The 26,398-nt window shown below is 37.2% G+C and overlaps 2 protein-coding genes across 5 annotated transcripts in view; one reads left to right on the plus strand and one right to left on the minus strand.

The window, feature by feature from the left end:
• Positions 1–910: 910 nt before the first annotated feature.
• DIPK2A (divergent protein kinase domain 2A) lies at positions 911–22,180 on the minus strand. 2 transcript variants are annotated; one of them, XM_032486939.1, is made up of 3 exons: positions 20,859–22,180; positions 6,690–6,993; positions 911–3,784 (listed from the first exon to the last, which is right to left on the minus strand). In XM_032486939.1, the coding sequence occupies exons 1-3, from the start codon at positions 21,513–21,515 to the stop codon at positions 3,453–3,455; spliced, it is 1,293 nt and encodes a 430-aa protein (XP_032342830.1). In that variant the 5' UTR covers positions 21,516–22,180; the 3' UTR covers positions 911–3,452. The 2 variants fall into 2 exon arrangements, with proteins under 2 accessions (XP_032342830.1, XP_032342837.1); XM_032486946.1 differs by lacking the exon at positions 20,859–22,180 and adding an exon at positions 8,732–8,931.
• Positions 21,882–26,398, plus strand: part of SLC9A9 (solute carrier family 9 member A9) — a 607,055-nt gene continuing 602,538 nt past the window's right edge. Inside the window, exon 1 of one of the 3 annotated variants that reach the window (XM_032486920.1) lies at positions 21,882–22,012. The gene's annotated coding sequence lies outside the window, so the exon portion shown is untranslated. Of the gene's footprint in view, positions 22,013–22,117; positions 22,220–22,301; positions 23,088–26,398 lie in introns of those variants that run through there. The other 2 variants (XM_032486926.1, XM_032486909.1) reach the window with 2 other exon arrangements.

The following is a 26,398-nucleotide window of genomic DNA, read 5'->3' on the forward strand; positions in this document are numbered from 1 at the left end:
AAGTTCATCAGCTTTTCAATTAATAGCTTTGGCAGCCATTGAGGATCATTGTCTAGCTCTTGCCAATTCATTAGAACTTTAAAAACAGTGATATTCTAATAGCACTCCTTCTGCATATATTAACTGGAGTAATTCTACCAATTCTTCCCCTCAGTAATTTGATTATCCTGGAGTAAGGCAGGATTAATGCTCCTTTCTCTCCAAGTTACCAGTCTTCAGAATAATCCCTCAACATCATTCCAAAGGTAACTGAGTTGGTTTTTGTTGTTTTTGGTCACATTTATCATTTTGAATACATAGGTTACATATTTAATACATTTCAATCCATTTCAGTTACTATCCTTATGAATCATCAAATCATTTCATGTACATCACTAGTTGTTTAGAGCCTCTGCAGTTCAATCTTGAGCTTTTGAGAAAATACCTTTGAGTTTTTGACAGCTTTCCCTCTTCAGCGATATTGAGGTACTACTGCTAATTTTTTAGATGTGAAATTTTTGTTGAGGGGGATAAAATGCCTAATGTGTACATCAGAATCAAATGATATCTCAAAATAAGGAGGGGGAAAGTAGGTTGGGTATAGATGAAATAAGTTTGGCCACATGTTGCTAACTTTTGAAGTTAGTATAATCAGTTTATTATTGTTCATTATATTATTCTTTTGTATACATTTGAAAAATTGCAGAATGAAGTTTTTTTATCCCATTTTAGTAAAAGTTTAAAAAATCACCAACTACTACAGAAAAACAGAAGAAAACACACATACCTTAAGTCCAGTTCACACCCAACCAGTTTCTGAAAATTATATTAAAATACATGCAAGAGGGGAAAAAAAAAAAACTTGTATCTGTATAACCTTATTTTCCACTCAAGAATAAGCCGTATATTTGAAAAGAGACAGTCTGAAAAGTGTGATTCTTAAAGTACTCTTTATTAAGTTCATTAAAAGTTGTAGAAACAACTTTATATTATAAAGGCACAGGGAGACAGTTCTGATAAAATATTCAAATTAAACAGTAACTTACAGTACAAAAGACAATTTTAATGCACATACAAACCCCAAATGTCTGATTCAAAAATATTTTACTGCGTCTATTAATGGGAAATGATTAAAAATATAAATTGCTGCTGTATAATAAATATCTGATAGTGAACATCTTGATAGCAAAGTGAACAAAATATTTATTGCTTTTCACATACCTATTTTTCCCTGTAATGTTAAATTCCTAATTCTTTTACTATCTTCTCAGTTTTTCCAAAGATAAAAGAAATTCCACATAATCTCATGGGGGAAATGGTAGTTACAAAAAACTACCTCAAGTAGCGATCACTGCTGGCAGTGTTTTTCACTTCCTGTTCTGCAATCACTCTTCCAAAAAGTAAGATAAATGTTTGCTAAACCACAGAAGGACAACTCCTCTATGACTGGCATTCTAAGTTTTGTAATGAATACTTATCAAATATAAAAGGAACTCCATTTTGAAAATGAGTATTTTATTTAAGGTTTTGAATAAGAGGTGAATGTTTGACTAGCAATTTTACCCACTCCCCTCAAAAGTTTTCCAAAGTTGTAAAGTCAGCTTAGTAAAATTTCCAGCAATTAAATGTTTCTTTGAGGGTTAGTTGATATATGTAATGTACTGATGTATAAAAATTAACATAATGAAATCTATTTTATAATGAAGAGATCTTACCCTTCTTCCAGTTTTTAAACTGGTATTAACTCTATTGATTTTCTCCTGCTGTTTTTGTAGCAACCCAGTGATAGATGGTACGAGCAGAATTTCCATCACAACAATAAGATAACACAAAAGCATCATTCTAATGTAATGAATGCTATTTCAACTTAAGAAATACCTACATTAAAGTCTTTGACAATTACTGTAAAGTAACTTAACCATATGTCATGTTCAGACAGTGTGTAGCAGCTAGTGATATACCTGGCACAGAGCTGATGCTCAATAAATAGTTGCTGAATGAATGAAAAAGAAAAACTTGGCTTTGGTTGTGCACATTTTAATCACTGTCTGATTAGAATAAAGTCAGTCTAGAACTAAATACTGCACACTAGAACAAACTTTGCCATAAAGAAAAGTTATAGTTTCAAACAGGAAAATATCACCTATGTTAGTGATAGTCAATTTATATATTGTAACTTTTAAAAATAGCTCACAGAACTTTAACACGCTTGTTAATTTTTACCCACATACTTAAATTTGATGTCTTGATGTTTAATAATTGGGTAATGAAGACCAAGCTGCGCAGACTGGCTAAACCGTCTGCTTTACAGTAAATATTACTAGTCCACCAATAAATAAAAAGTTAGGATGCCAGATTAAACTCAAACTGTGACTACCATGTTGGTTTCTGCAAAACTACCAATCAATAAAAGGTAGGACATCTTTAAGTTACATATGCTTGGGAGCAATAGCTTAATTTTTCAACATAAAATAACTAGGGAGATGTGAATTTAATAATGACAGAGCTGAAGTACTGGAAATAGGATAATAAGAATAAGTAGGTGACCAATTTTAAAATCTAACCATAGGACTAGGTCTAATATTTCTTTGGCATATGCATTACTATCTTGGACTAGTTAGCATTTAAAAAATACTGGGTTTTCTTCCTCAATTAAAATTAACATCAAGGTATAGATTGCTAATATACTCTGAAAGCCTTTTAAAGGACAAAAATGACATTTTGCAATATGCCAAAGTTCATGTTTAGTGTACACTTACAATTATTGGCAGAGAGGGATGTAACTGTTAAATAACCTTAAATGATCTCATGCAGTGGTGAAACCACAGAAAGTAGAAAGAAATGTATTTACATAATAAAATATTCAGCTTTCCAAAAAAAAAACACAGTAAACCTGGGAATCCTGCCCTAACAGTAAATGTGTACCGCATAGCACTGAATGAGAACTAGCCCAAATGTAAATGAAAACCTACATAACCTGAATGTGTAAAATTTAATAAAAAACATAAAAATGAAAAAAAAAACAAACAAACGTTACACATCAGAAGGAATAAGTGGCCTATAAAACAGGCCAATCTAACTTGACATTCAAAGTAAGTATAAGAGATTCACAAAATCATGATAGTAATGAAAACTAAGTCAAGTACCAAGTACCCTTTGATACACAAGCCAATGTAACTATCAGACTCATTTCCAATAGCTTAACAATATTCAGTAATCCACTCAGGCATTCGGGGGTAAAGCAGTCAACGATAGCTCAAGTCTCCAAAGTGAAAGACCAAACTTATTTGCAGAAGCATCACGTGATTTTTGAAATTATGTCTTATGCTGATGGATGTTAACATAAGATCTATCAGTGCAAGTTTATCACCTTCTGAATGTATTACTCCCAACTTTCATTTTTCCAGATAGTTTTTGGTGGTTTCGTTTTAGCCAGTGCTATTTAAATGGAGAAGAGAAAAGTTCACCATAGACTACCTCACATTGTTACTTAATTGTGCTAGATATTCACGCAGTTCTTTTGCAGCCTGGAATCTGCCATAGCGCTTCTTTGGGTTGGCGCACTCATCCAGCAAGGCCTCTAGTCGGCCATCTTTGGCAATTTCACTTGGTGGGTCATGGAGGAGTCCTCCAGAAGTGCCACGCCAGGTGGCATGTCTAGATAAGAGGTTCTGACAAACAGCATAATAATTGTGGTCCACAGTGGCACGAGCACAAAGAATTTCTTTTGAAAATGATAAGCAAGCCTCCTTATCACAGTCATCAAATTTGCTTTCATACCATACATCCCAATTTTCAGGTTTATCTGCGAAAAGGGGACAGAGCAGAAAAAGAAAAATATTTGTTTAAAAGAGTTTTCATTGCTTCCCAAAATACAGCATTTCACTAATTAACATGGTAGTATTTGTTTTTAAAATTTTATTATAACTTTAAACATTTAAATATACTGATTTATACACATTTATTGGGAGTCCACCAATGCCAGGCAGAAGGATCAGATAAGGGCCCTTCTACCAAAGGGTTCAGTGTAGAGTGAAACTCTCCATGATACAGAGGAAGTGCCACACACAAGTCTGACATGATGCTACATGAGTACAGAGGAAGCAGTTACCTCTGCCTGGAGCTACAGAAAGCTGCAAAGAGAAGAACAACTGATTTAGATCTTGAAAGATAAGTAGCTGTGATGTAGTCAGGTAGGCAGGTCATATATACAACTAGAAATAGACCTGAAACTTATGACTTGAGTCAGAAGAACAGTACATGTACTTAAGAATGCATCAGCATATCAGTGCTTGATGGAGCGAAGAGAACAACTGAATTATATTGAAAAGCATGTTGAAAGCAAAGGAAAAAAAAAATTTAAGGGGTTGGCAGAGGAGAAGTTAAGTGAAAGAAACTCCTTCATTCACTCAGCAAATAACTATCTGAATGCCTACTCTATGGCAAGCAAAGATATATTAATGGTAAATAGATAATACATAGTTCCTGTCCTCACTGGCTTACAATCAAGTATGTGAAATATACATTAAGAAAGTAAATAAACATTATCTATCATAAATTGCGGGGAATGCTATGAAGGAAACAGCAGTTCCTAACAGTGGAAAGGTTTATGAAAGAAACCCTCTCTGCCATTAGATATAGCCTTCAAGTTTCTCTCAGAGGTAACATTTTTAGCTAAGGCTTGAAGGACAAGTAGCTAGCTATGTATATGAGGAGAGATGAGACATGTTAGGCAAAGAAAACTGCGTATGGGAAAGCCCAGAAGTAGAAAGAGTCATTCAAGAAATCAAAAGGCCACTGTAGCTGAAGCATTAAGGGCAGTGGAGGGATGTTAAAAATGGAGAATTGAGCCAAGTCATGCAAATTATTCTCTGGCAAGGAGTTCGAATTTTACTCGAAAAACAATGGGAAATCATCAAAGGCATTAAGCAAGGGAGCAATAAGATCAGATTTATGTTTTAAAAAAGGAACCAAATGGAGTAGAAGGAAACCAAAGGAGGAAAGAATTTCAGAAAGCTGTTACAGTTCATGAGTCTGCCAATTAGGTGGCTGCTGATGGTAATACAGACTTCTGAGTCAGGCTTAGAAAGTAGAGATAGGCAGCAAGCAATACTTTTATAAACAATGGGAGAGCAGGAAAGAATCTTATACATACTTGTTTACGGGAAGGTAAGAAAAACTAGATTTTAAGAAAGAGGGGCTGGAAGTCGAAGAAGAAAACTGACGCAACAAGTTCTCAAAGAAGGATCTACTCTGTCTGGAAAAGAGACATGAATGTGTATTGTTTTTACCAGTTTAGATGATAAAGGAAAGGACACTGAGGAAATTGCCACTATAAAACCTCAATTTCCCTGTAAAGGTCATTTACTAGAAAGAGTTCAGAAAAGAGGGTGAATAAATAGATAACAGCCTTTCGCAAAGTGTCTGTTTAGATAGCTCAACATGAGACATTTGAAAAGAACTAGACAGAGCTGAAGTAGCACTGGAGCAATGCTCACCGCATGAAATGCAAGAAAAAAAAGCCATATGCTGTATTCATCTAAGGTCAGGAATTAGTTGGTATAAAACTGTTCACATGTATTCCAGGAACGCCCACATTAAAAAATTTTAAAAAATTAGTTTTACAAATACTGGAATAATTTTTTTTTAAGTTTAGGCAAGCTGCACAACTCTGTGAATATAATAAAAACCACTGAATTTGAAAAAATCATGTTGTAAGCTGATGCAACATTAAAAAATGTAGGAGGAGACAAGTGGAGGGTGAAGCACTCCAGAGCAGGACATCCGCTCCCTGGGGAAGGATCTACATGGCAGGTCAAGGAATAATCAGAAAGTTTGGCAAGTATGGAATCAGAAGAAGGTATTGGGAAAACAGAGTATTTAACAAGATTAAGCTAATATCATGCAAAAAGTTAGTGTCAACCTAATACACTGCTGTTACACTCACTGCATTCATTCCCTAGGTGCCTCAAACTTCTGGTCTTGTGTTCATCAAAAGACCCCTTTATGATGGGAGGGGATTAAAAATACAAGATCCTCACCATGGAACAACACTTCAGTTTCTTTTACTAAGTACATTAATTATAGAACTACAGGCTTTGTCCGTGACACTTTGAAATTCCTATGACATTTAATTTTCAAAACATTTCAGACACTCTGCCCACCTCTCCTGTGAATAGGTGGAAAGCAAAGTTTTGAATGAGATGTAATACTGTCACATCAAAGTTAGAGATGTGTAGTGATGGAATCATCTAAATGGTTAAAAGGAAAAGAAAAATCACTGGAGGGACCCCACAGAACAGTGGAATACAGAATATCACTGTAAGAGACTCTACAGAAAAACATGGCCTCCACAAAAGCGGTATAGTTTCTCTGATAGCCTGTAACTATATGAAAACTTAATTCTGCATTAGACTCCTAAACCATGGAATATAGCAGAGTGTATGAAAAAGATGTGTATACACACACACACACACACACAGAGTATATCTGTGTCCATTTGAACCTGAAGGATATTTTACTTAATATGGAGAAATTGTGACTAAGAGTACAAGAGTGAGTATAATAAATCAGCATCCATTTATTGATACTGGTCAAATAGTACAAAGAAAGATGCAGGGTTGCCATCTAAGGAGGAAATGAAAGGTTTGCTTCACATTAATGTAAACATTATTTTGACATAGAAAAAAATCTAAAAATTATATACTTACTTTGTCTAATTAACCTTTTGTCAGCAACCAAAACATTTTCAGCATCCACGATGATTACCTTGCCGTCTCTAGGACCAACTGCAAAATTGTCAAAGCTGACGTCCAGGAGGTAGAGTGCAAATTCAAAGTCATTGTTTGTAAGCTGCTCTGCTATTTCCATTAATTGCCAAGCGAGGTCAACTCGTTTCTCCCACGGTGCATTAAAGTAACTCCACAGTTCTTCTCCAACATAATTTACAGCCACCATTCTTCCACAGGCTCCAAGATACTTTGCAAAAGGCCAACCTTCATCAGATGGAAAACTCTACAAAAGAATTACCTTAATATTATAAACGATTCCGATGAAGTTATCCTAGGTCTATCCCCAGATCCTCAGTAGAGATTCCTACTAGGCATGGGCTTGGATTTTCTTGTTATATTCAGCAGTTCAATAGAGATAAATTTGATTTCTTTAACTTTTATAATTACTATGGACTTGAAAAAAATTTTTGAATTGGTAACTTTGCATTATAAAACTAAAATAAAATAAGTATGCTTATCAAAATCTCAGAAACAAATTGATCAACAAAACACAAGACATCTTCTTTATTACCAGATTTGAAAGTATGTATGATTTCCTTTATCTTTCTGACTTGCATAAGTAGACTCAACCAATCTTTTCTTTTTTTCTTTTCCATTATGGTTTATCACAGGATATGGAATATAGCTCCTTGTGCTATACAGTAGGCCCTTGTTTTTTATGCATTTTATATATAGTTGTTTGTATCTCCTATTACCAAACTCTTAATTTATTCCTCTCCTTTATCCCCGTTCCCCTTTGGTAACCATAAAATTGATTTCTCCATCTGTGAGTCTGTTTCTGTTTTATAAGTAAGTTCATTTGTATCATTTTTTAGATGCCACATACATCATAGGATATTCGTCTTTCTCTGACTTATTTCACTTAATATGATAATCTCTAGATCCATCCATGTTGCTGCAAATGGCATGATTTCATTCTTTCTATGGTTGAGTAGTATTCCACTATATATATACACACATCTTCTTCATCCAATCATCTCTTGATGAACATTCAGTTTGCTTTCATGTCTTAGCTATTGTAAGCAGTGCTGCTATGAACACTGGGGTGGCATGTATCTTTTCAAATTAGTTTTCTCCGGATATATGCCCAGGAGTGGGATTGCTGAATCATATGGCAATTCTACTTTTAGTTTTTTAAGGAGCTTCCGTACTGTTTTCCATAGTGGCTTCACCAATTTACGTTCCCACCAATCCTTTTCTCACACCCTCTCCAGCGTTTGTTATTTGTAGACTTCTTAATGATGGCCATTCTGACCGATGTGAGGTTATACCTCATTGTAAGTTTTGACTTTCACTTCTCTAATAATTGGCAATGTTGAGCATCTTTTCATGTGCCTACAGGCCATCTGTATATCTTCCTTGGAGAAATGTCTATTTAGGTCTTCTGCCTATTTCTTGAACCAATCCTTTCTTTTGAATGAATAGGACTGCAGGCCTATTAGCCACCAAGTATTTACCAGGCACCAGGCACTATGCTATGCTGGCAATAAAAAACAGTGAACTACACAGTCTCTAAAATAAAAATTTGAGAAAAGACAGATACCAAACAAATAATTATAAGTGTAATAAGTGTTAGTTATTAAAAAGTGGTGCAGGTCCTGAAAGAGTCTTTAATAGGGGCCTTATCTAGCCCAGAAGCAAGCAGGGGTGGAACTCAGAAGGATTCTTGGGAAGCATCTTCTAATCTACACCCACAGGTTGGTAAAGAGCGATCTGATAACCTATCAATGCAACCTCCACTCCAAGTACCAAGTACCTCTGGTCCCACGTTAGTCGTGCTTTTCTTTCCAATGCCACCACATTTTCTATTCACCTTAAACCCAACTTCTAAACTATTTATTCTCCTAATCTCAGCAAGATTTTCTAATGGATTTTATAACTACTGGGAGGAACAAGTCATTTTCAACCTAAGTAAAATGGCAAGCTTATTCTAAGGTACTTTCCAATGCTAAAAAACCTACCTACAAGATGAGCACCCGAGTAAAAACGGATGGGATGAAATGTTTCAACCAACTTCTTGTAAGATCACATGACCAAAGGTGTGTTTTAAGAGCCATTTGTCAGCCTAGCACCTCTCCTTAAATTGGGGGAAAATACTATCCAAAGATGATGTTTACACAAACTGCAGGGAAAACAACAACAAAAATCACTACAGAATATAAATGTAGTCTACTTCTGTTGCTAAAAACTGAACAATCTACATACATTAAAAGAGCTACGTAAGGCTTGTCTTCTTGGACCCCATAATAAAATAAGTAATATTAATTATACCCTGAGCTTTCATAAAATTGAAAAAACTCTAATATCCTTACATTAAAGCTTTTATCAACTTTAAAACAAAAGAGATTTTTAGAACTAAACTTCATCCATAATTACCTGTTTTCATTTGAGCTTCCTTTCAGCTCTATCAAGGCACAATATCTGTACTTGTTCATTGTACATACACATTTTTTTCTTTTAAATTTAAATATATGCAGTTTTGTGATAAAATGCTAAGTATGTAAACTATAAATTTAGATATGATAGTGTGAACCTTTAAATACAGTTAATGAATTGATCAGATTTTGTTTAGAGACAGTATCTACTGATACTTTAGCAATTAGAGGAAAGTACACTTCAATCTTATACCTGAGATTTTTTTTCCATTTCTTCTGGGCATTGGGAGAAGTGACAGATGTCCAAAGTGAAGTGCAAAAACTGCCAATCTCATGTTACTTTCAACTTTTCCTCCCAACTTAAAATACCTCCACAATCTTGAAAATTTAGTTAGGCAAAGTGATTATAAAAGATTTAACTGTTTCCCAGAAGTATTCATGTATAAAAATCTGACATAAAGAAATGAAAGCACTGAAAATAAGTAAATACATGATATTATATAGTTTTATCATACAAAAAGTAAAAAGAAAAAAAGAAAAAAAAAAGAAGTCTCCATACACTATTGGTATATTATTCACATGCCATATTGTAGAACAGATACAAACATATCTTTGTGAAAATAAAATGGTCTTTGACAACAGGAGGAAAGGGAACCCTGCCAACATCTGCACATGTACAAATGCCTCCTTGTTTTTGGAGCCTTTCCAACTGGCAAACGACAGTCAAATATACACTTTATTACCCAAGTCCCTCATAGAAGAGGATAAAATATATGAACAAATGTCACATTGAGCAACTTTATATTCATACAGTGATTTCTGACAATGTTAACTGAAATCCTGTTATGCCTCATTTTAAGAAGAGCACTACAATTCTTTCATATAGTTTGCTACCTAATCTTTTGGAAGAACTTAAATAAATGAGTGCACATCACTTACTCATACAAGAATTTTTCACTGTACAATCAAAATAGTCAGATTTTATTAATGAGAACGGAGTTGTATTGAACACACTGTAGTTCAAAGAAAGGCAAAATACTTACAATTTGTATTTAAAACAGTTCTGACTTAGAACCAAATTACCATGTTCAAGCAGAGTTTGAGAGATAAAATTAAAAGACATTACTGCTTGGACTTATTAAACATATCAAGCAGTAAAAAATACAACTTCTTACTTTCTGACTACCAAATTCCCACAGTGCATAACACAGTAGCTCAGATAAGACGTTTATCACTAAGGTACACATTTTTAAAAATTTAAGCAAAATCCTAAAATCAGTTATTCAAATTCCACACAGCAGGCACACAGTTTAAAGTAAACTGAAATAAAATGGGTGTATTTTAAAGAATCAAAAAAAAAAAATGTGTACAAACACCTTTCTTTTGAAGGAAAGAGTCTTTAAATTGGAAATAATTTAAATTCTACTTGGATTGGAGGCACTCCAATAAAATTGTTCAGACTTTTCATCAGGCTTGAATGTATGACATAAAGTGTAATATGCAAAGTTTTTAAAACAAAGTATTAGTTTAAAGTTATATGGAGGCACAAAGTAGTTCCAAAACAATATATTCCCTATTACACTACCGTTTTTTTATTTTTATGTTGTTAGTGACCACCCAAAGAAAAAGTCTATTGAGTATTATAAATGTAAAAATTAAAAATAGAAATTTTAAGATCAAGTGAAACATGGTTAAGAGTTAGAGGGTACCCGAGTTGTAATTCTAGTATGAAATCTTATCAGCATAACTTAAATAACTTATCTCAAGTCACACAGGTAGTAAGAGGCAAAGTCAGGCTAACACAACCTCTCAATCCAATAACCTTCTGTTTCAGAAGGTTTTAAATTTTGGAAAGGTAATAGTGCATGTATTTCATACTCATATTATGCAATGACCCCAGGAGAGTCTGGGGCAGCATGTCACAAGAGAAACGTATTATGCTGCAAAAATAACATAAGCTTATTCATCCCACATGGGTTAAACCAGATAAATTAGCTTATGTGTTTTCACATGTTTGTTTTTGATTTGACAAAACCTATTTTTCTACAGGTTTTTAAATTTGGATTTGCAGATAAGGGATTGTAGGTCAACCCACATTTCATTGACTACTACAAGTAGCTGGAGTAAAAGGCAGTGAGACAGTTACTGTAGAATAAAAAGAATACAAATTTTGAATTAAAAAGTCCTAGATCTAGCCTAACTCCCCCATGAAATGCTATGTAAACAGTTGTAAATAAAATAGTCTCTATCCTCAGGAAAGCTTTTCAGCCTGAGTTGGGAAGATGGTTATTAAACACATATACATTATAAATTATGAAATTTGTTATAACTACAGAAAAGTATAGAGTATACTGAGAAAGAAAAGTAGAGACCTATTTTAGATTGTGTGGTGAAGGGCGGCCTCCATAAGGAAGTGCTACTTAGGGTGAGATCTCAAGGAGGAGTATAATATTACATAGACTGGAGATGAGGCAGTAAGAATGTTCCCAGCACATGTTAGAGCCAGAAACTGTCTTCTCAGAACTGAAATAAAGGCCAAGGCAGCTGCAGTGAAATAAACGAGGAGGAAATGGCTTGAGGTAACAGTCTGGAGAGGGACTTGGGATCAGATCATGTTGGGACTTACAAATAAAATACAAGCTCTTCAACATGCTATACATACTATAGCATGTGTCAAAACCTTAACTTTCAGAAACATCTTATATACCGGAGTTAACAAATATTCTGTGGTATATAGCATCACTCTGAAAAACAAGCTTTCACAATTATCACAATATCCTTTAATCAACAGTCATTGTCTTACCAGATTAATTAGGTAATTTTATTCTATTACGTCAGAACACAGTCCCTGATGACATGCGACATATAAGTAAAACTGATAGAATAAGGTCAACTCTAATGCACTTGTGTTCTATTATCTTTTTATTTTTCTCTTTACAAAACCAAAAGTAGGGTTTACATATCATGTTTAAAAGATCACAAATGCTTCCATACTAAAAAATATTTTATAGCCATTTATTATCTCACAACACTCCATTAAAAGGAACACAACTTTGCAGTTGGCCGAAAGAAGAAATGTGTTACGAGACTATTTTTTCTTTTTAAATAAGAAAATTCCTAGTAAAAAGACTATGACTTGAAAAAAAATCCATTAATAATCAAAACATACAATCTAAAATCCAGTTATAGGTTTTCTACAGAACTGGCAATTCTGTGTGCACACACACAAATTTAAACTTGAGAACACTTTTAGAAAGAAAATGTTATCAAAAACAAAGAAAATGCTTAAAGGTTTAATTTCAGTTTCAAAATTATTTTAAAAGCCCAAATTTGAACAAAATCCCCCTGTAGTAACGCATGTTATAACAGCTGTTCATGGAGACTAGTCAACTGTACTGGTGACAGACTAATGTGTTCACAGTTTTGTGAACTGTCTGGAGGGGGAATATAGTAAAATTACTGGGATGATTTAATGGTTATCTAATTTTTGCTAAAATTTCCCTAAGACCTTGGCTTAATTTATACCGCCAAATAGTGGCCAAATCCATTGCAAATACTACAGAATCTTAACCTCATATTTTCAAGTTACAGGATATGTTCCATTTATTTCATTACATAATTTTCTGAATGCCATTTCCACCCACCTAGAATTCCAACAATATTAAGCAATGCCTTGAAAATAGCAAAGTTGTGTTATTTTACTGAATATTATGCCCAACAACTGTATCTAAAATTGGAAACTAACGTCAGGACACATCAATGACAAAAAAATCTACCAAGTTTCATAGAAATAAACCATCTTTTAAAATAAACAGCTTAAGAAATAATCTCTGCCACCTTAAAAAAAAAATCACTTGGCCACAAATTTTAAATATGCATAAATTTACTAGTCTCAACTGACCTTTTCTTATCTTGTGAGAATCAGCAACTGTGATCTACGTTTCTAAGTTCAAATATATACTTAGAAACATGACACTCAAATATTTACTTCCAGTAAAACAAAATGACAAATAAAGGGGGGAAAAAGATACAAACAAATTCTTTTGGACCCAATAACCTAAGAATGCTATCTTACTTTCTTTGGTCAAGATCTGATTTCTTTTTAACAGTCTGCCAACAGAACAGTACTAACTTTTCCCATTCCCTTAAAACATAAATTAACACAGCCCTTCAGAAGTATAGCAAAATATCTGCTAGGAGCATAGTATCTCTCTGCATTAAATATCTGGTGCCTGGTTTTAGATTTCCTTTCCTGTTGTTGCCTTAAATATAACATAGTCAAAATGAAATTCTTGACTTTTCCCTACCCCAAAGCCATTCCTTCTCTGGGCTTCCTCATCATAATAAGGAATTGTCACTCAGTAGTTGCTGAGACCAAAACCCTGAAGATATCCTTTATTTCTCTCTTTCCCTCACACCATAACCCATCATCAACCACCTTAATACAAACCACCAAGCTTTCTCCCACAATCTGGTGCAAAAGCCTGATTCCTCTCTTACCCTCTTATAACGCAATCTCCACCAATCAGGCCCTGCTAAAAACATGTCTATTGTTTCCCACTGCACTGAAAACAAAATCCTAAACTCATTAAGCATGTTTACAAGGCTATACAGGACATGGGCCTTGCCTACCTCTATGATCTTTTGTTCTACTATGCTTCCCTACTCTGCTGCTTGATCTTGCTTTGGGGCCTCTGAATTTGCCATATCTCTTGCTTAAAATACTCTGCCATCAGAACTTCACACCACTGGCTTTTTCTCATCATTCACACCTCAGATAAAATGTCACTCTTCCTGACCACCCAATTTAAAGTATTCTATCCTCAATCCAATTCTCCATCACAGGAATCTGCTTTGTTCTTTTTAAAGTATGTAAAATCTAAAATTACCTTGCTCTTTATTTGCTGCCCAAACCTAATGCCCCAGAAAGCAAAGACTGTGCAAACTGTGCCCGGCCTGTCTTTACTCTACCCTAAGGGCATATACAGGTCAGTTCCTGGCACTACTGAACAATGCTGAATAATTCTTGTCAGATCTCTTCATTTCAGTTAAAACTCCAAATGAGCACTAAGGCAAAGTATGAAGAAGACCCTGAAACATCATACCTACCTCAGACAGTAAATCTTTTAAGGTTCTGTCTCAGAGTCTAAGAATGCCTATAAATAACTCAGACTTAACCTCTATTTTTCAAATTATCATTCATCAATGTACTAAGTAGAATTATTAAACTTAATAATGATTTACAGATAAAAAGTAAACTGTTTTGTATTACTGAATCTTTATATAAACCAGGTTTCTTACAATATTCGCTCTATTCATCATATGGAACAAATCTCTAATCTCCCTTTTAACTACTATTCCAAAAAAGCTGTAGCCTGAAGCACCAGCTAACATAGGTATTTATGACGTGTGTGTGTGTGTGTGTGTGTGTGTGTGTGTGTGTGTGTAAAGGAGGCGACATTTGAACATTTGCCATAAGGAGAGTAAAATTTATATATTTCGACGACAGATGTCAACACAGTGTACTACAGAACTTTTCAGCTACTATGGCTGTCTAAAAATGGAATAAGCTGATTTGCAAAGTAATGATACACTGTAAAAAACTTTAAAGACATTTTGTTATATGATCTGAATAATCCTTTTTCCTTTGATAATTTAAAACAATCCTATTGGATAAGTAGTAACATTCCCATTTTACTGATTAAAAACTCAGGCTCTGAAACATTAAGTGACTTGTTCATTGCCACCCAACAGCTTTGTGGTAGTACTGAATGTTATCTCAGTACTGCCCTCACCACACCTCTTGCCTCCCCCAATCTATGGGCAAAATCTCATTTATCCACAAACCTCTAATCCACTGTGAAATCTTCCCAGGTATCCACTCCTAAGAAGACACATGCAGATGTCCCTCCATAATGAGTCATCTGACAGGGTGCACAATATGTTTTTGTAAGGCTTTCTATGCTATATTGATTATAATTAGTTGTTTATATACCTACCTCCTACATAGCTAAGCTACTTGCTGCCTAGAAAGACCTTTTCAGTCCAAATGCCTTATAACAGACTATTTACCAAGTGAACAAACAAAATTCAGTTCTTCTAACTCTAAATCCAGAGCTGGAAGTCCAAAGAGCTTCCAGGTATTTCACAGAAAATTTTGTACCAAGAATCTATTAAAAAGACATAAAAAAATGGATAAAAAACTTGATTACATAATTTAAAACCTTTCAGGGTCTATGACCGGGATGAATGATGAATAACTATCCTCATCTTACATCAATAATTTACAATCTTAAGACATTTTACAATTATTTACTAAAGTCCATTGTATATACAGAAAAAATGCAGGGCTTATATTCAAAGGTCATATTAGTTTAATATATGCATAATGAGTGAAAAGAAAAGAAAAAAAATATGTCAGCATTTTGTGAAGAGTCAGCAGCAATAACAGCAATATAGGAAATTGGCCAGAGACAATAAGCCAGAAAATCAGACTAAAAAAAGTCTGATTATCCCCTGAGAAAGTGACCACCTATCTCCAGAAAGCAGATTCCCAAAAAGTAAGCTTTCTATTCCCAGCCAACATGGATGAGGAAAATGTGCTGATCCATGCAAGAGATATTTGAGGGAAAAGAGTTCAAAGATTAGACAAAAGTACAGAAAGGACCTCAGAACTAATAATGGTCAAAAGATATGGCTATATCCAGAAAATAGGCCAGGGTGTCAAATGATTTTGCTCCACTGATCTGGAAGTGGTGCTTTCCTAAGAGTTATTGTCTGTTTCTATATCTTTCCAAAATAAAAGTCTCCTTTTTTGGACCCGAGTTAAACAGATTTTATTATTTTGGTTTGTTTTATCACGCAAGACGATCAAGTGTTAAAAGTGTCAATGAAACCTCTGATGATAAAAGAAAAAAAAAAAAAGAAAAAAAAATCACTCTAGATTTAAGCTTATGAATTTATTAGATAGAAAGTTCTCTATTCAGAACTATCTAGTCAGAATCATCTCTGAAGCCTAACTCTGAGAGTGCAGTTACTACAGCAGCAGCCAGCGCGAGAGAAGTAGGTGGCTCCCTAAACTGTTGAAAAATAAACCCCTGAGACAAAGTCTGGAACATCCCTTCTAGGTGCTATTGCCCCACAAGATCCTTAGCTACCTTTAGCTCCATATTTTTTTCCTTTAAAGGCAGTCTTAAATTTCTGTTTTGTTTTAATCTAATTTCACACGTGTGAAAATTGGGGATAGGAAGATAAGCTTAAATCAGGGCTATCTATCCTGGTCTCCAATCCATATTTTCCAGCAGAGATCAAAGTACCCAAACCCCCAAGTTCTTCTAGAAGAGTTTAAACCTACCAGTCAAAGTTAAGCTCAGAAGTAGAACAAACAATAATTTCTCAAGACTTTGAGTGTCACAGGATGTCAGGGCTGAAAAGGAAAAGATCTAATCCAATAGTCTCATTTTACAGTTAAGTGAAGGGAGTCCCATGTTTATCAACTGGTCCAAGGTAAAGACCATAATCTTTTATTCACATCAAAAGCTGCATCTTAGACAGTGCACCTTAAAAAATACATTCTTCTCCCATAGAAATTATTTTTAAGGACAAAAACAAAAACATTCAAAGTGTATTGCAAAAATACATCTTGTAATGTAGGAATGGATTAAATCAGTGCAACTAAAGATATGGTTGATATTCAGAATCATAACTATTTTTAAGGTGATCCATATTCCAAACAAGCTTCAAAACTGCTATTCAAATGCACTAATTACTTTTAACCTTATTTAATATCTAACATTTACTGAGTGCATACTATGCATCAGGCACTACGTAAAATGTTTTCCAAGTATTATGTCATTTATAAGAACTGAAATGAAAGCTTAAAATTTACAGCTTAAACAATGATAGTTACATACTATAAAAATTAAGGAAATCCTATTAAAACTATCATTCAGAAAGTTTAAGACAAAGTTCCACAAATATAATAAAACAAATTCTCACCTTCTCATGCCTAAACAAATAAGAGTTTTCTTATCCCTGTAAACAAAATCATGTTCACTATTTCCAGGTCATAAAGTTAGAATACAGTTTGGACTTCAGGAAATCCAGGCACATTTTTCTCTCTCACACACAATTTCAATAAATTCAAGAATAGGTAAGTACAAATGCTGGTAGAAATTTTACCAATAACAGAAAACCTCTTGTTATCGTGCCAAATACTTCAACACCTCAATTTTTGACTATTCCAAGAATGCTATACACAATGTTACAAAGTCCCTCTCTGCATTTTTCCCATAAGATTATGGCATACCTGTAATTAAAATATACTTACTGATGAGGTAACAATGAAAAGAGAAAGTATCAGACTAGAAAAAAAGGTTCTAGTATTATCTTGTTGCTTGATGTTTATAAAATTTTTTAGAAGATAATTCTAAAAAACAACTTCCCTTAGAGCTAGATAAGCTACTGTAAGCTAGTAAAACTATATCCAACCATGGGAAGAGAGTTGTACTTCCGTATCATTTCATATCAGGAAATCTGTATTTCAGATCTGTCTGTATAGCCTTACATAAAGTATGTCCATAATGTATCTTATATTTAATACCATTCATGTTTCTTTTCAAGGCTTAAAAGAAACTTCAGGTTTTTATTGTTTCTTAAAATCAGCAAGAGGCAAGTTTAATGGGTTAAATTAATATATAATTTTCAGTTCTTTAGTACCTTATAAAAAGAGATTTTTTTTAAATGTTTATTTTGGAAGCATGTTTACTACATTGGAACCTTTGTTAAGAATAGTTTGATGAATTCAGTTCAAAAGATTTTTTTTCCCCAAATAGTTAATTTGGGGGAAATATAAGAAAAATCCAGTTTGTCACCAGCTGTCCAAAAATTCAGTAAGTAGCTCCCTCTCCTGGAAAAAAAAAGTGAATTCCTCTTTTAAGCTGTAAAACACACACTTGTACCCTTAATAATATTTTTTAAAGATATATAAACCCCAAAATATACACAGAGAGCACAATTTGAGTGAGTTTGCCTACCATTATCAATTAATACCCCATTACTACCATAAACAGCTATTAACAGTTTCACAGAAACTTGTATAAATACTAAAATTATGTATGTTTGTCTAGCTGACAGAAAGTAATAAATAATAAACATCATGATTTGACTTCTTATATAACAATCTTTGTATTGGATCCAGAATTCTGAGATTCTTTTTACTTTACTGATTTTACACTGTCATCGAACCTTAATTATATTGTTCATACTTCACTCACTAGTTTTTTACCAAAGATGAAGTTGTTCTACAAGGACAGTAGCAGCTCTATGAAGACCTTTCATTTAAAAATAAGTCTACTTATTCTACTTGCTGTTCATCAGGTAAAAACTAAACATACCAATATGAATGACTAGTGCTAAAGACCTCAAATTTATATTTCATACAGCATGTAAGCAGTTACAAAACTGGGTTGACTAAATTAAAAATTCAATTTTCAAGTGTCACAGTGAACAATGTTGATACATATATATCCTCACAAAGAAAAATTCTTATCCTATAACCCATCTAGCCACCCACTCAGAGCAATTGTGTCACTAAGTTTAAATTACAAAAATAACTGTGATTTTGTTTAAAGCTGTTTATCACTACAGATGAAAACAGGAAGAAAGACTAAGCTTAGGGAAAGAGTTAATCATAAAATAAGATACAAGCATGCTTGACTATCTCAGTAATAAACTGAAAAAGCCAAGACAATGTCAAACTTCAAAAAATATAAAAGCTTCCCAAATAAGGCAGATTTACTTTAGTGTACATCAAATGCCAAAGTTTCTCATATTTAAATGCCAAATGTTTATAGAACTGGATATATAACACTCTTAAAATACTGGTTCTAATATTCGTTGTTTCTAACACATACTCATAACAATACTCAGAATTACTTGATAAAAACCGTTCAATATGCATACACAATTATAGATGCAGAAAATGTGTATTACTAAGATAACTCCCTACTAAGTTTTTGAGTCCCAGAGAATTTGACAGACTAACTCAGCAAACTATACTGCTAAAGCATTCCCCAGAGATCAACTGTATTAACATAAACATCTATTTCTCAAAGAGAAAGGCATTATAAGTGAAAAAAAAAAAGTTTCAAATCAAACATATATACCATAAATATGGACTTACACTTTAGAGTTTTGAAAGTACCAAATAAAGTAATTTCTCCCAGGGAAGTTTATCCAGTTTTATATACCATTCACTGTTAAAAAGAGCAGCATTTAATACACAGTCTGTACTTTAAGTGACCCATTACATACAACCTATAATGCCTTAAAATTTACTAAGATCAACACTAAAGTTTTGTTTGAGGCAAAATATTTATTTTGTGTTAAAATTATTTAGCTGCACTAATCAAACAAAACTGGTTTCTCTTAGCTAAGCTAGGCAGTGGAGAACTTGAGAAAAGAAAGCTGTAATGTAACAAATACTGCACATTCCTATTCATGTACTTTAGATTTAAACAATATAACCCTCTACAAACCTCCCGGCCATTAGTGACACTCTTAGCAGCACAGACACGGAGTGAAATATACCAAAATTACTTGTGATTAATTGTAAATCATTTTTCCCCCTTGCATTTGAAGTACAGCACAACAGGTATGGAAAAGGGGCAAGGTAACTTTCCCTGCGTTATCAGGAGAGATCACAATCCCCAGCTGCAATCACTACCCAAGGACACCGCACTAAAGGGGAGTGGTGGGAATGTGTATAAACTCAGTCACTATTCCCAAGGAAAACACAGTTGGGGGGGGTTGTTTTCTTTTTTGCTGTCACCAGTATAAAAGACCCCAACCTACTCCCTTAAAAGGCACATTTGCTTTCAAAATAAAGTCATGAGAGAGCCTATAAGTCAATTAGGAGAAAGGTGAGACTCTCCTTTCTCTATTTCTCCTGGCCCTAACATTTCATCTCCTTCCTGCAGCCAAATTACCAAAGGAATAGGGCAGGTCACAGGATCAGGATGAAAATGTATTGGCCTTAAACCTTCGCAGCCCCATGTCCAACGATGCCTTAGTTTTTCCTCTTCCTAATCCCATTCAAAGCACGGCTCAAGGATTAATCTCACCCTGGCCCACGGTCCCCATTCTCTGACCTCATCCTCCCGAGTTCGTCCCCAAATTAGCTGCCTCAATGATCTGCCAGGTGAAAGAGCTCAGGAATAAAACAAAGAAAGACTTTGAGGCCGAAGTTAAACCAGCCACACAGGTACTAAAAGGGAGAGCAAATGCGGTGTAGAAACACTTGAGAAGAACTAAGGAAGGTCCAAGGGCTCCTGAACAGACTGAGTTGTGGAATTGCAAGCCCTGGCGGATCAAAGCAGAAAGGGAGGGAGGAGAGCCGAAGGAACTCGCGGGAGAGACATTTTGGGAGTGTACAAGACGCGCTCCCTCTGGCGTTGAGGGATCCGCAGTCAGATCCGAGATTGCGCCCGCGTCTAGGTGACAAGAGCAGACTCTCCACCAGTCGCGACGCCCACCGCCACCCCGCACAGCGCCCAGGGGTCCCCCAGCGTCGCCCCCTTCCCATGCCCGCCGCCTGGTCTCGCCGGGCCGGGTCCAGACTGGGAAACGCGCGAGGGCGGGGCCGCTTCTCCCAACTCCCGTTCCCCTCCCGGCCCTCCCGGCAGGACGCCCCCAGCCCGGGCTCCACGCCTACCTGTAGCACCAGCGGCTCGGGGTTGAAGGCCAGGGTCAGCAGCAGCTGCATGCGCTCCGAGTCCTTGAGGTTGCGGAGTAGGAAGCTGCCAGAGTCCTTGGTCTCAGCGTAGCGGCGCACCAGGCGGTCGAGCAGGCGCTGAGAGGGGCAGTGCACCAGGTCGGACCAGCCCTCCACCGCCTCGGGCGTGAGCAGCCGCACGTCGCCGTTGAGGCGCGCGAACTCGGTGCGGGGCATGGCCTGGAGCAGGTCGCAGCGGGGCCGGCCGGTGGCCCGCTTGCAGATGCTCTGGTCGAGCTGCGCCAGCTCGCGCTGCGAGCCGAGGCGCTTGAGCACCACTCGGCGGCGGCCGCCCTCCCGGGGCTCGCCGTACTGTGCGAAGTAGACGTTCTTCACGTTGAGGAAGTCCAGCAGGCGCAAGCGGCCCCACGCCTCGAACACCACCTGCCCGTTGAGAAAGCGACGGCACCAGCTCGTGCCGAAGCACGCCGGGCACTTATTGAGCTGCAGGAAACGCCGGTCGGCCAGCTCGTTCCGCTGCCAGGAGGCGAGCAGCGACGGCGAGTGCATCACCATCAGCACCAACAGGCTGCCCAGCGCCGCCAGCTTCAGCGAGCGGGACAGGCGGCCCAGCTTCGGGGGCACCAGGCGCCACATCCCGCCCGCCGCCCGTCCGCACCCGGAGGGCGAGGGCACCCCCGGGGCGCCCCCGCCGCGCCGAAACCTGGAGAGCGACCGGCAGGGGCCCCCGGGCGAGAGAAGGAGCGAGGGCGCGGGTTGGGGCGGGAGGCAGAGTAGGTGTGTGAAGAGAGACGGGGAGCGGGAAGGAACCGACCAGAGCAGGCTGCGACTTCTCCCAGTCACTAGTCTCCACAACTCTCGAGCTCCCTCCTCCGAGCTCCCCGCCCTCCTACTCCGGCGGCGCCTCCTCCGAGCCAGCCAAGTTATAGAGCAGCGAGAGGGGGAGGGAGCGCGGGGACCTGACGGCCACGCGCACGCGTGCGCGCACGCGCACTGCTCGCTCTGGCGCGAGAGCTGCGGCGGGGCTGGCCGCCCGCGGGGCGAACGAGGTCTCTAAGAGGGAAAGAGGGACTCACGGAAGGGAAAGAGAAGCTGGAATATCTCACACCGAAAAGTAGCAACAGTGTAGAAAGGTGGGAAGGAAGAGGTGCCCGCGCGTCCCTGACGCCGCACGCCCCAGTTCGTGCGCGCTGGCTCTCCAGAGGGAGGGGGCCCGGGGGCGTGGCTGGCGGGGCGCAGCCAGCGCGTCGCGCGCCGCCCGGAAAGCGTAAGCGCGGGCTCCCGGGGGCGGCTTTGAGGGGCCGGCTCTGTGGGGGCGGAGCTGAGCTTCTGGAGGCAGGGTAAACTCGTGAGCTCTTGTGGTGAAATTACTTTTAGTAATAGTTAATCTTTTATGATTGTTGACTTTTACTGGGGCCTGTCTTTTGTCTTTGTGGAAACATTCTCTTGGCGGGGGAGGAGAAATAAACTGAGAAAGCCTACTGCAACCCTTTCGTCTGCGCGGCGCGCGCCGTGTGGCGGCAGAGTGGGCGGGGCGGCGTGCTCCCCGCGCCTTATTCGGGTGGGGCGCGCGCCTGGGGGCGGGGCGAGACCGCCAGAGTGAGCTCGCTTTCCCCGGGGCCCGCGCGCCAGGCCCCCGGGGGCGGCCCAGCCGGGGAAAACGTGGGAAACGCGTGAGGGGTGGCAGGCCGTTTGTGGGCTTCATCTTTGGCGACTGTCACATCTGTGGAGGCCTCTTAAATTACCCTGACTGGGCACGGAAAAAACGAAGTCCGCGAGACACCATGTTACAAAAAGGAAAGTAGGATGAAGAGGGAACTGACGCGGCGGGGTCGCCGGGAGTTCTGCCCTAAACACTGCGAAGAAGCGGGGACGAGCAGTTGGCTTGCTCTCCGCCAGCCTTCCCAGCCCAGCCCCGAAGCCGTTTCCTTCAACTCGGGGAAGCGAACGTCCCGGCGCCGCCCCTGAGGGTCCCTGAGGCGCGCGGGCGGCCACCTCTGCCCTTTCCCTCAGGCTCGGGCCTGCCCCGCGGGCCGCGACGCGTTGCTGCGGCGGTAGCCATGGGCGCCCGGGGCCGCCGGGTGCTCCACACACAGGCACCTTGGCTCCGATTCACGCCAGACAGAAAATAACTCGGAAATGCTGAACTACAGCGCCTTGTTTGAGTATAAGTTTTAGAGGACCCAGACGCTACAATAGCTGAAATATGTAATTATCATGCTTGTTAGTTTTAGCGCGAGAATAGTTGAAATGAGGGGTAGTTATTCTGATGGACGAGTGATTCCTGATGTGATATTAAATATCTGGGGTTTTAACTGAGTTAATTGTAGGGACTGAACAGTGATTTTTAGAAGACCCATTTACTGGCATGTATAAATCAATTCTGAGGAACTTAATGAGAAACGTCTATACTGGATTGTCAGATTCATTTCTGAGTTCTAAGCAGCTGTTTGATTGTAAAAGGCAGAGCCATTCTCTTGAGAAGAATTGTTGAAGTCAGTGTTTTCACCTTCGTGATGTAAGAATTCAAACTAAAATAAAACCTTTGTACAATTTATATTCAACATAGAAGTGATCTTTAAATGATGTTGCAGTGACTACAGACAAACCAGTCTGTAGAAGATTTAGTCTTCAAAGCCTGTAGAAAGTGACTGCTTAAGAAATTTGACTACTAAAACGAGGGACTTTTTGCCACCTTTGGCAGAAATTTGTTTAACTTGCCTTCAAAGCATCCCAGAATTCCATACAATGTGAAGTTGTGAGTAAAATCTCAAATGAGGATTTTGAAAGAAAAGAGTTTGGTATGATTTATCTGGAGGTGTCAGCTATACCATTGCTGCTGCTGCTGCTGCTGCAGCTGAATTGTAAACTAGGCAAGTTATTACTAAACTACAAATTTCTTATCCCTAACATCTTTTCTACCTGGCCTGTAGATCTGTTCAATTAATACTAGGTAATTTATGTGGAATTGCTTTAAAACAATAAAAGCACTACATATGTGTTTATATTTATAGTTAGAGTGAATGATTCCATTGTCGTTCTTGCCAGTGATTAAGCTGAGGAAATTGAAGCATAATGAGAGACTAGGGGACCAGTAACAGGATTAAAGAGGTATTGCTTCTATGTATAGAAAAGATCTCTGGAGTTCTTAAACTATTTTCAGCCTCCAAATCTTTGGAATTGTATAGGTATCATTTGAAGAGTAGAAATAAAAAAAGGTTATTAACCTGTAAGTTGAATATTGAAAAATACTTGCTTTGTATCTAAATATTTTACATTTGTTTAAAAGCCCTGATATTTCTTTTCAGTTAAGTTTTCTAGACTTTTATCAAGAAAGGTAGTCTTCAAGAACTTAATACATTCCTCAAGGTGGTGGAGGGGAGGGCAGGAGGCTTAGAGCTATATGGAATAACTCAGAATGTCCTAAAGTACCATGTAAGGGTTTAGAAAAAGATCAGTAAATGAATGCTAATGTACATTACCCACCTATCTATAAACTACAGAATGCTTTTGCCTAATGGATTATAAGCTAATACCCAAATTTCTTCCCTGTAAATTTAATTAATGACAGTTAATGTGATTTCCAGTACATTGTAAAATGTCAATTTACAATAGCTCTTTTAAATGTATGTAATGGAATTGAATATCATGCTATTTTAATATGCGTCATATGTTTTTTAAAAATGAGCTAGCTCTTTGACAGTCAAACTTTTACATTACATTGCTATTATATCTCCTACAGCAGTGGTACTCATGGAATATAGCCTCGTGGTGTGAGGGTGGGGACATTTGGCAATATCTGGAAACATTTTTGGTGTCATAAATAGGAAGTGGGGGCTATTGGCATCTAGTGGGAAGCGTCCAGGATTATTGCAAAATAGCCTGCATTGTGCAAGGCAATTCCCAACAAAAAAGAATTAACCAGCACAAAATGTCAATAGTGCTGTGCTATTGAGAAACTCTGACCTACAGAATTCTACTGTTAGGTAGTATGGTTTTAGGCATGAGAGTCTTATTGGTTATTATTTCTTTCCTGCAGCAAAAAAAAAAAAAAGTGTAGATACACATTTATTGCATATCTTGTGATCATAATATTCTGAACATTGTCAACTCAGAAAAATTTATCATTATAACTGTTATTAGTATACAGCTAATCAAAATATAAGTATCAACTTTGAATATTATAAAAAGTAATATTGAAATACATTTCTTAAGAAATTGGGCTTTTTATCATTTAGGTAAAGCTTTCTTGGATGAGTATTATTTATTGCTAGAATCTGATAGAGTTCAATATCAATTCTTTTTCTCTTTTTCAGTTTTAGAGATGAAAAGGCTAAATAAAACATCTTGTTCGTTTAAGTTGAGAGGAGTAAAAAGAATATTATACATTAATGTCGTCCAGTACTTTTTATTCCTTCAGTGTTGTTTGCCAAAGATCATTAGTGACATTGATCTATCAGAATATCCTTAATGACATATCGATTAGGCTCTCCAGTTTAGTTTGGTTTGGAAGCAAAGCATTGGAATCCCGACTTGGAAAATGATTCCTTATTGAGTTAACTTTCTCAGTATTGACTGTTTAGTGCCCTGGCAGTTATTTAATGGAACAATGCATCATAGTAAATTTAGAATGGTTAAGAGATATTCCTTTTGTAAAGACCAAAAGGGCAATACTCTGTGTTCTTAAGTGCCCCGAACAGTGTCTGATTTAAGTGGTTGTTTATTTGTAATTGTTGGATGCTTAGATGGATGAACAATTGAAACAATGAACACTTTAGGATTAAATATTATTGGGACAATTCAAACTAGAAATGACAGCTGATAATAAAGAAGCTGTTGAGAACATTCTCGATATATTCCAAAAACAAATCTAACAGTTTACACAAGGTTTGGATGTGAGAGAAGAAAAAGCATCAGCTATCACTGTATGGTTTTTGTCCTAAACTACTAGAAGAGTTACAATTTACTGAGATGGGGAAGATTGAAGGAAACGGAAGAGGAAGATAACAAGTAAAATTTTTCACATCTATTTTTTTCAGTGCCACATTTGTGTTTCTAAACTTAATTTAGCTGTTGAACCTATAGTTATCTATTAAAGTATAAATATTATTTTCAGTCTAATTAAAAGACTTATACAGTCATTTTCCCACAAAATGTTAGTCTTTTCCCTGTTTCTAACACCAATGCCTAGAATTTAAACACTTGACAATGTCAGTTGTAACTCTTCTACTAAGTAATGTTAATTATCTGGTTTATGTACATTAGATATACCTTAAGGACAGGTTTTATAGTTAAAAGATGTTCAATGTTTCAATAGAATTCTAAGTACATGTTATTCTATTTTAAATAAATTTTTAATCAATAACGCTATACACAGGTATTTTTTGACTGGCTTAATATCAAACAGTTGACTCCATTGGATATGAAAATAGACTTCTCAATTTCACAAACACCAAACCATGATTTTGTCTTTGAGAATTGAATCATAGAGTTTTCTGACTTGGTTAGAATAATTCAAA

This window comes from Camelus ferus, chromosome 1 (assembly GCF_009834535.1).
Source record: "Camelus ferus isolate YT-003-E chromosome 1, BCGSAC_Cfer_1.0, whole genome shotgun sequence".
In the NCBI taxonomy this organism is placed as follows: domain Eukaryota; kingdom Metazoa; phylum Chordata; class Mammalia; order Artiodactyla; family Camelidae; genus Camelus; species Camelus ferus.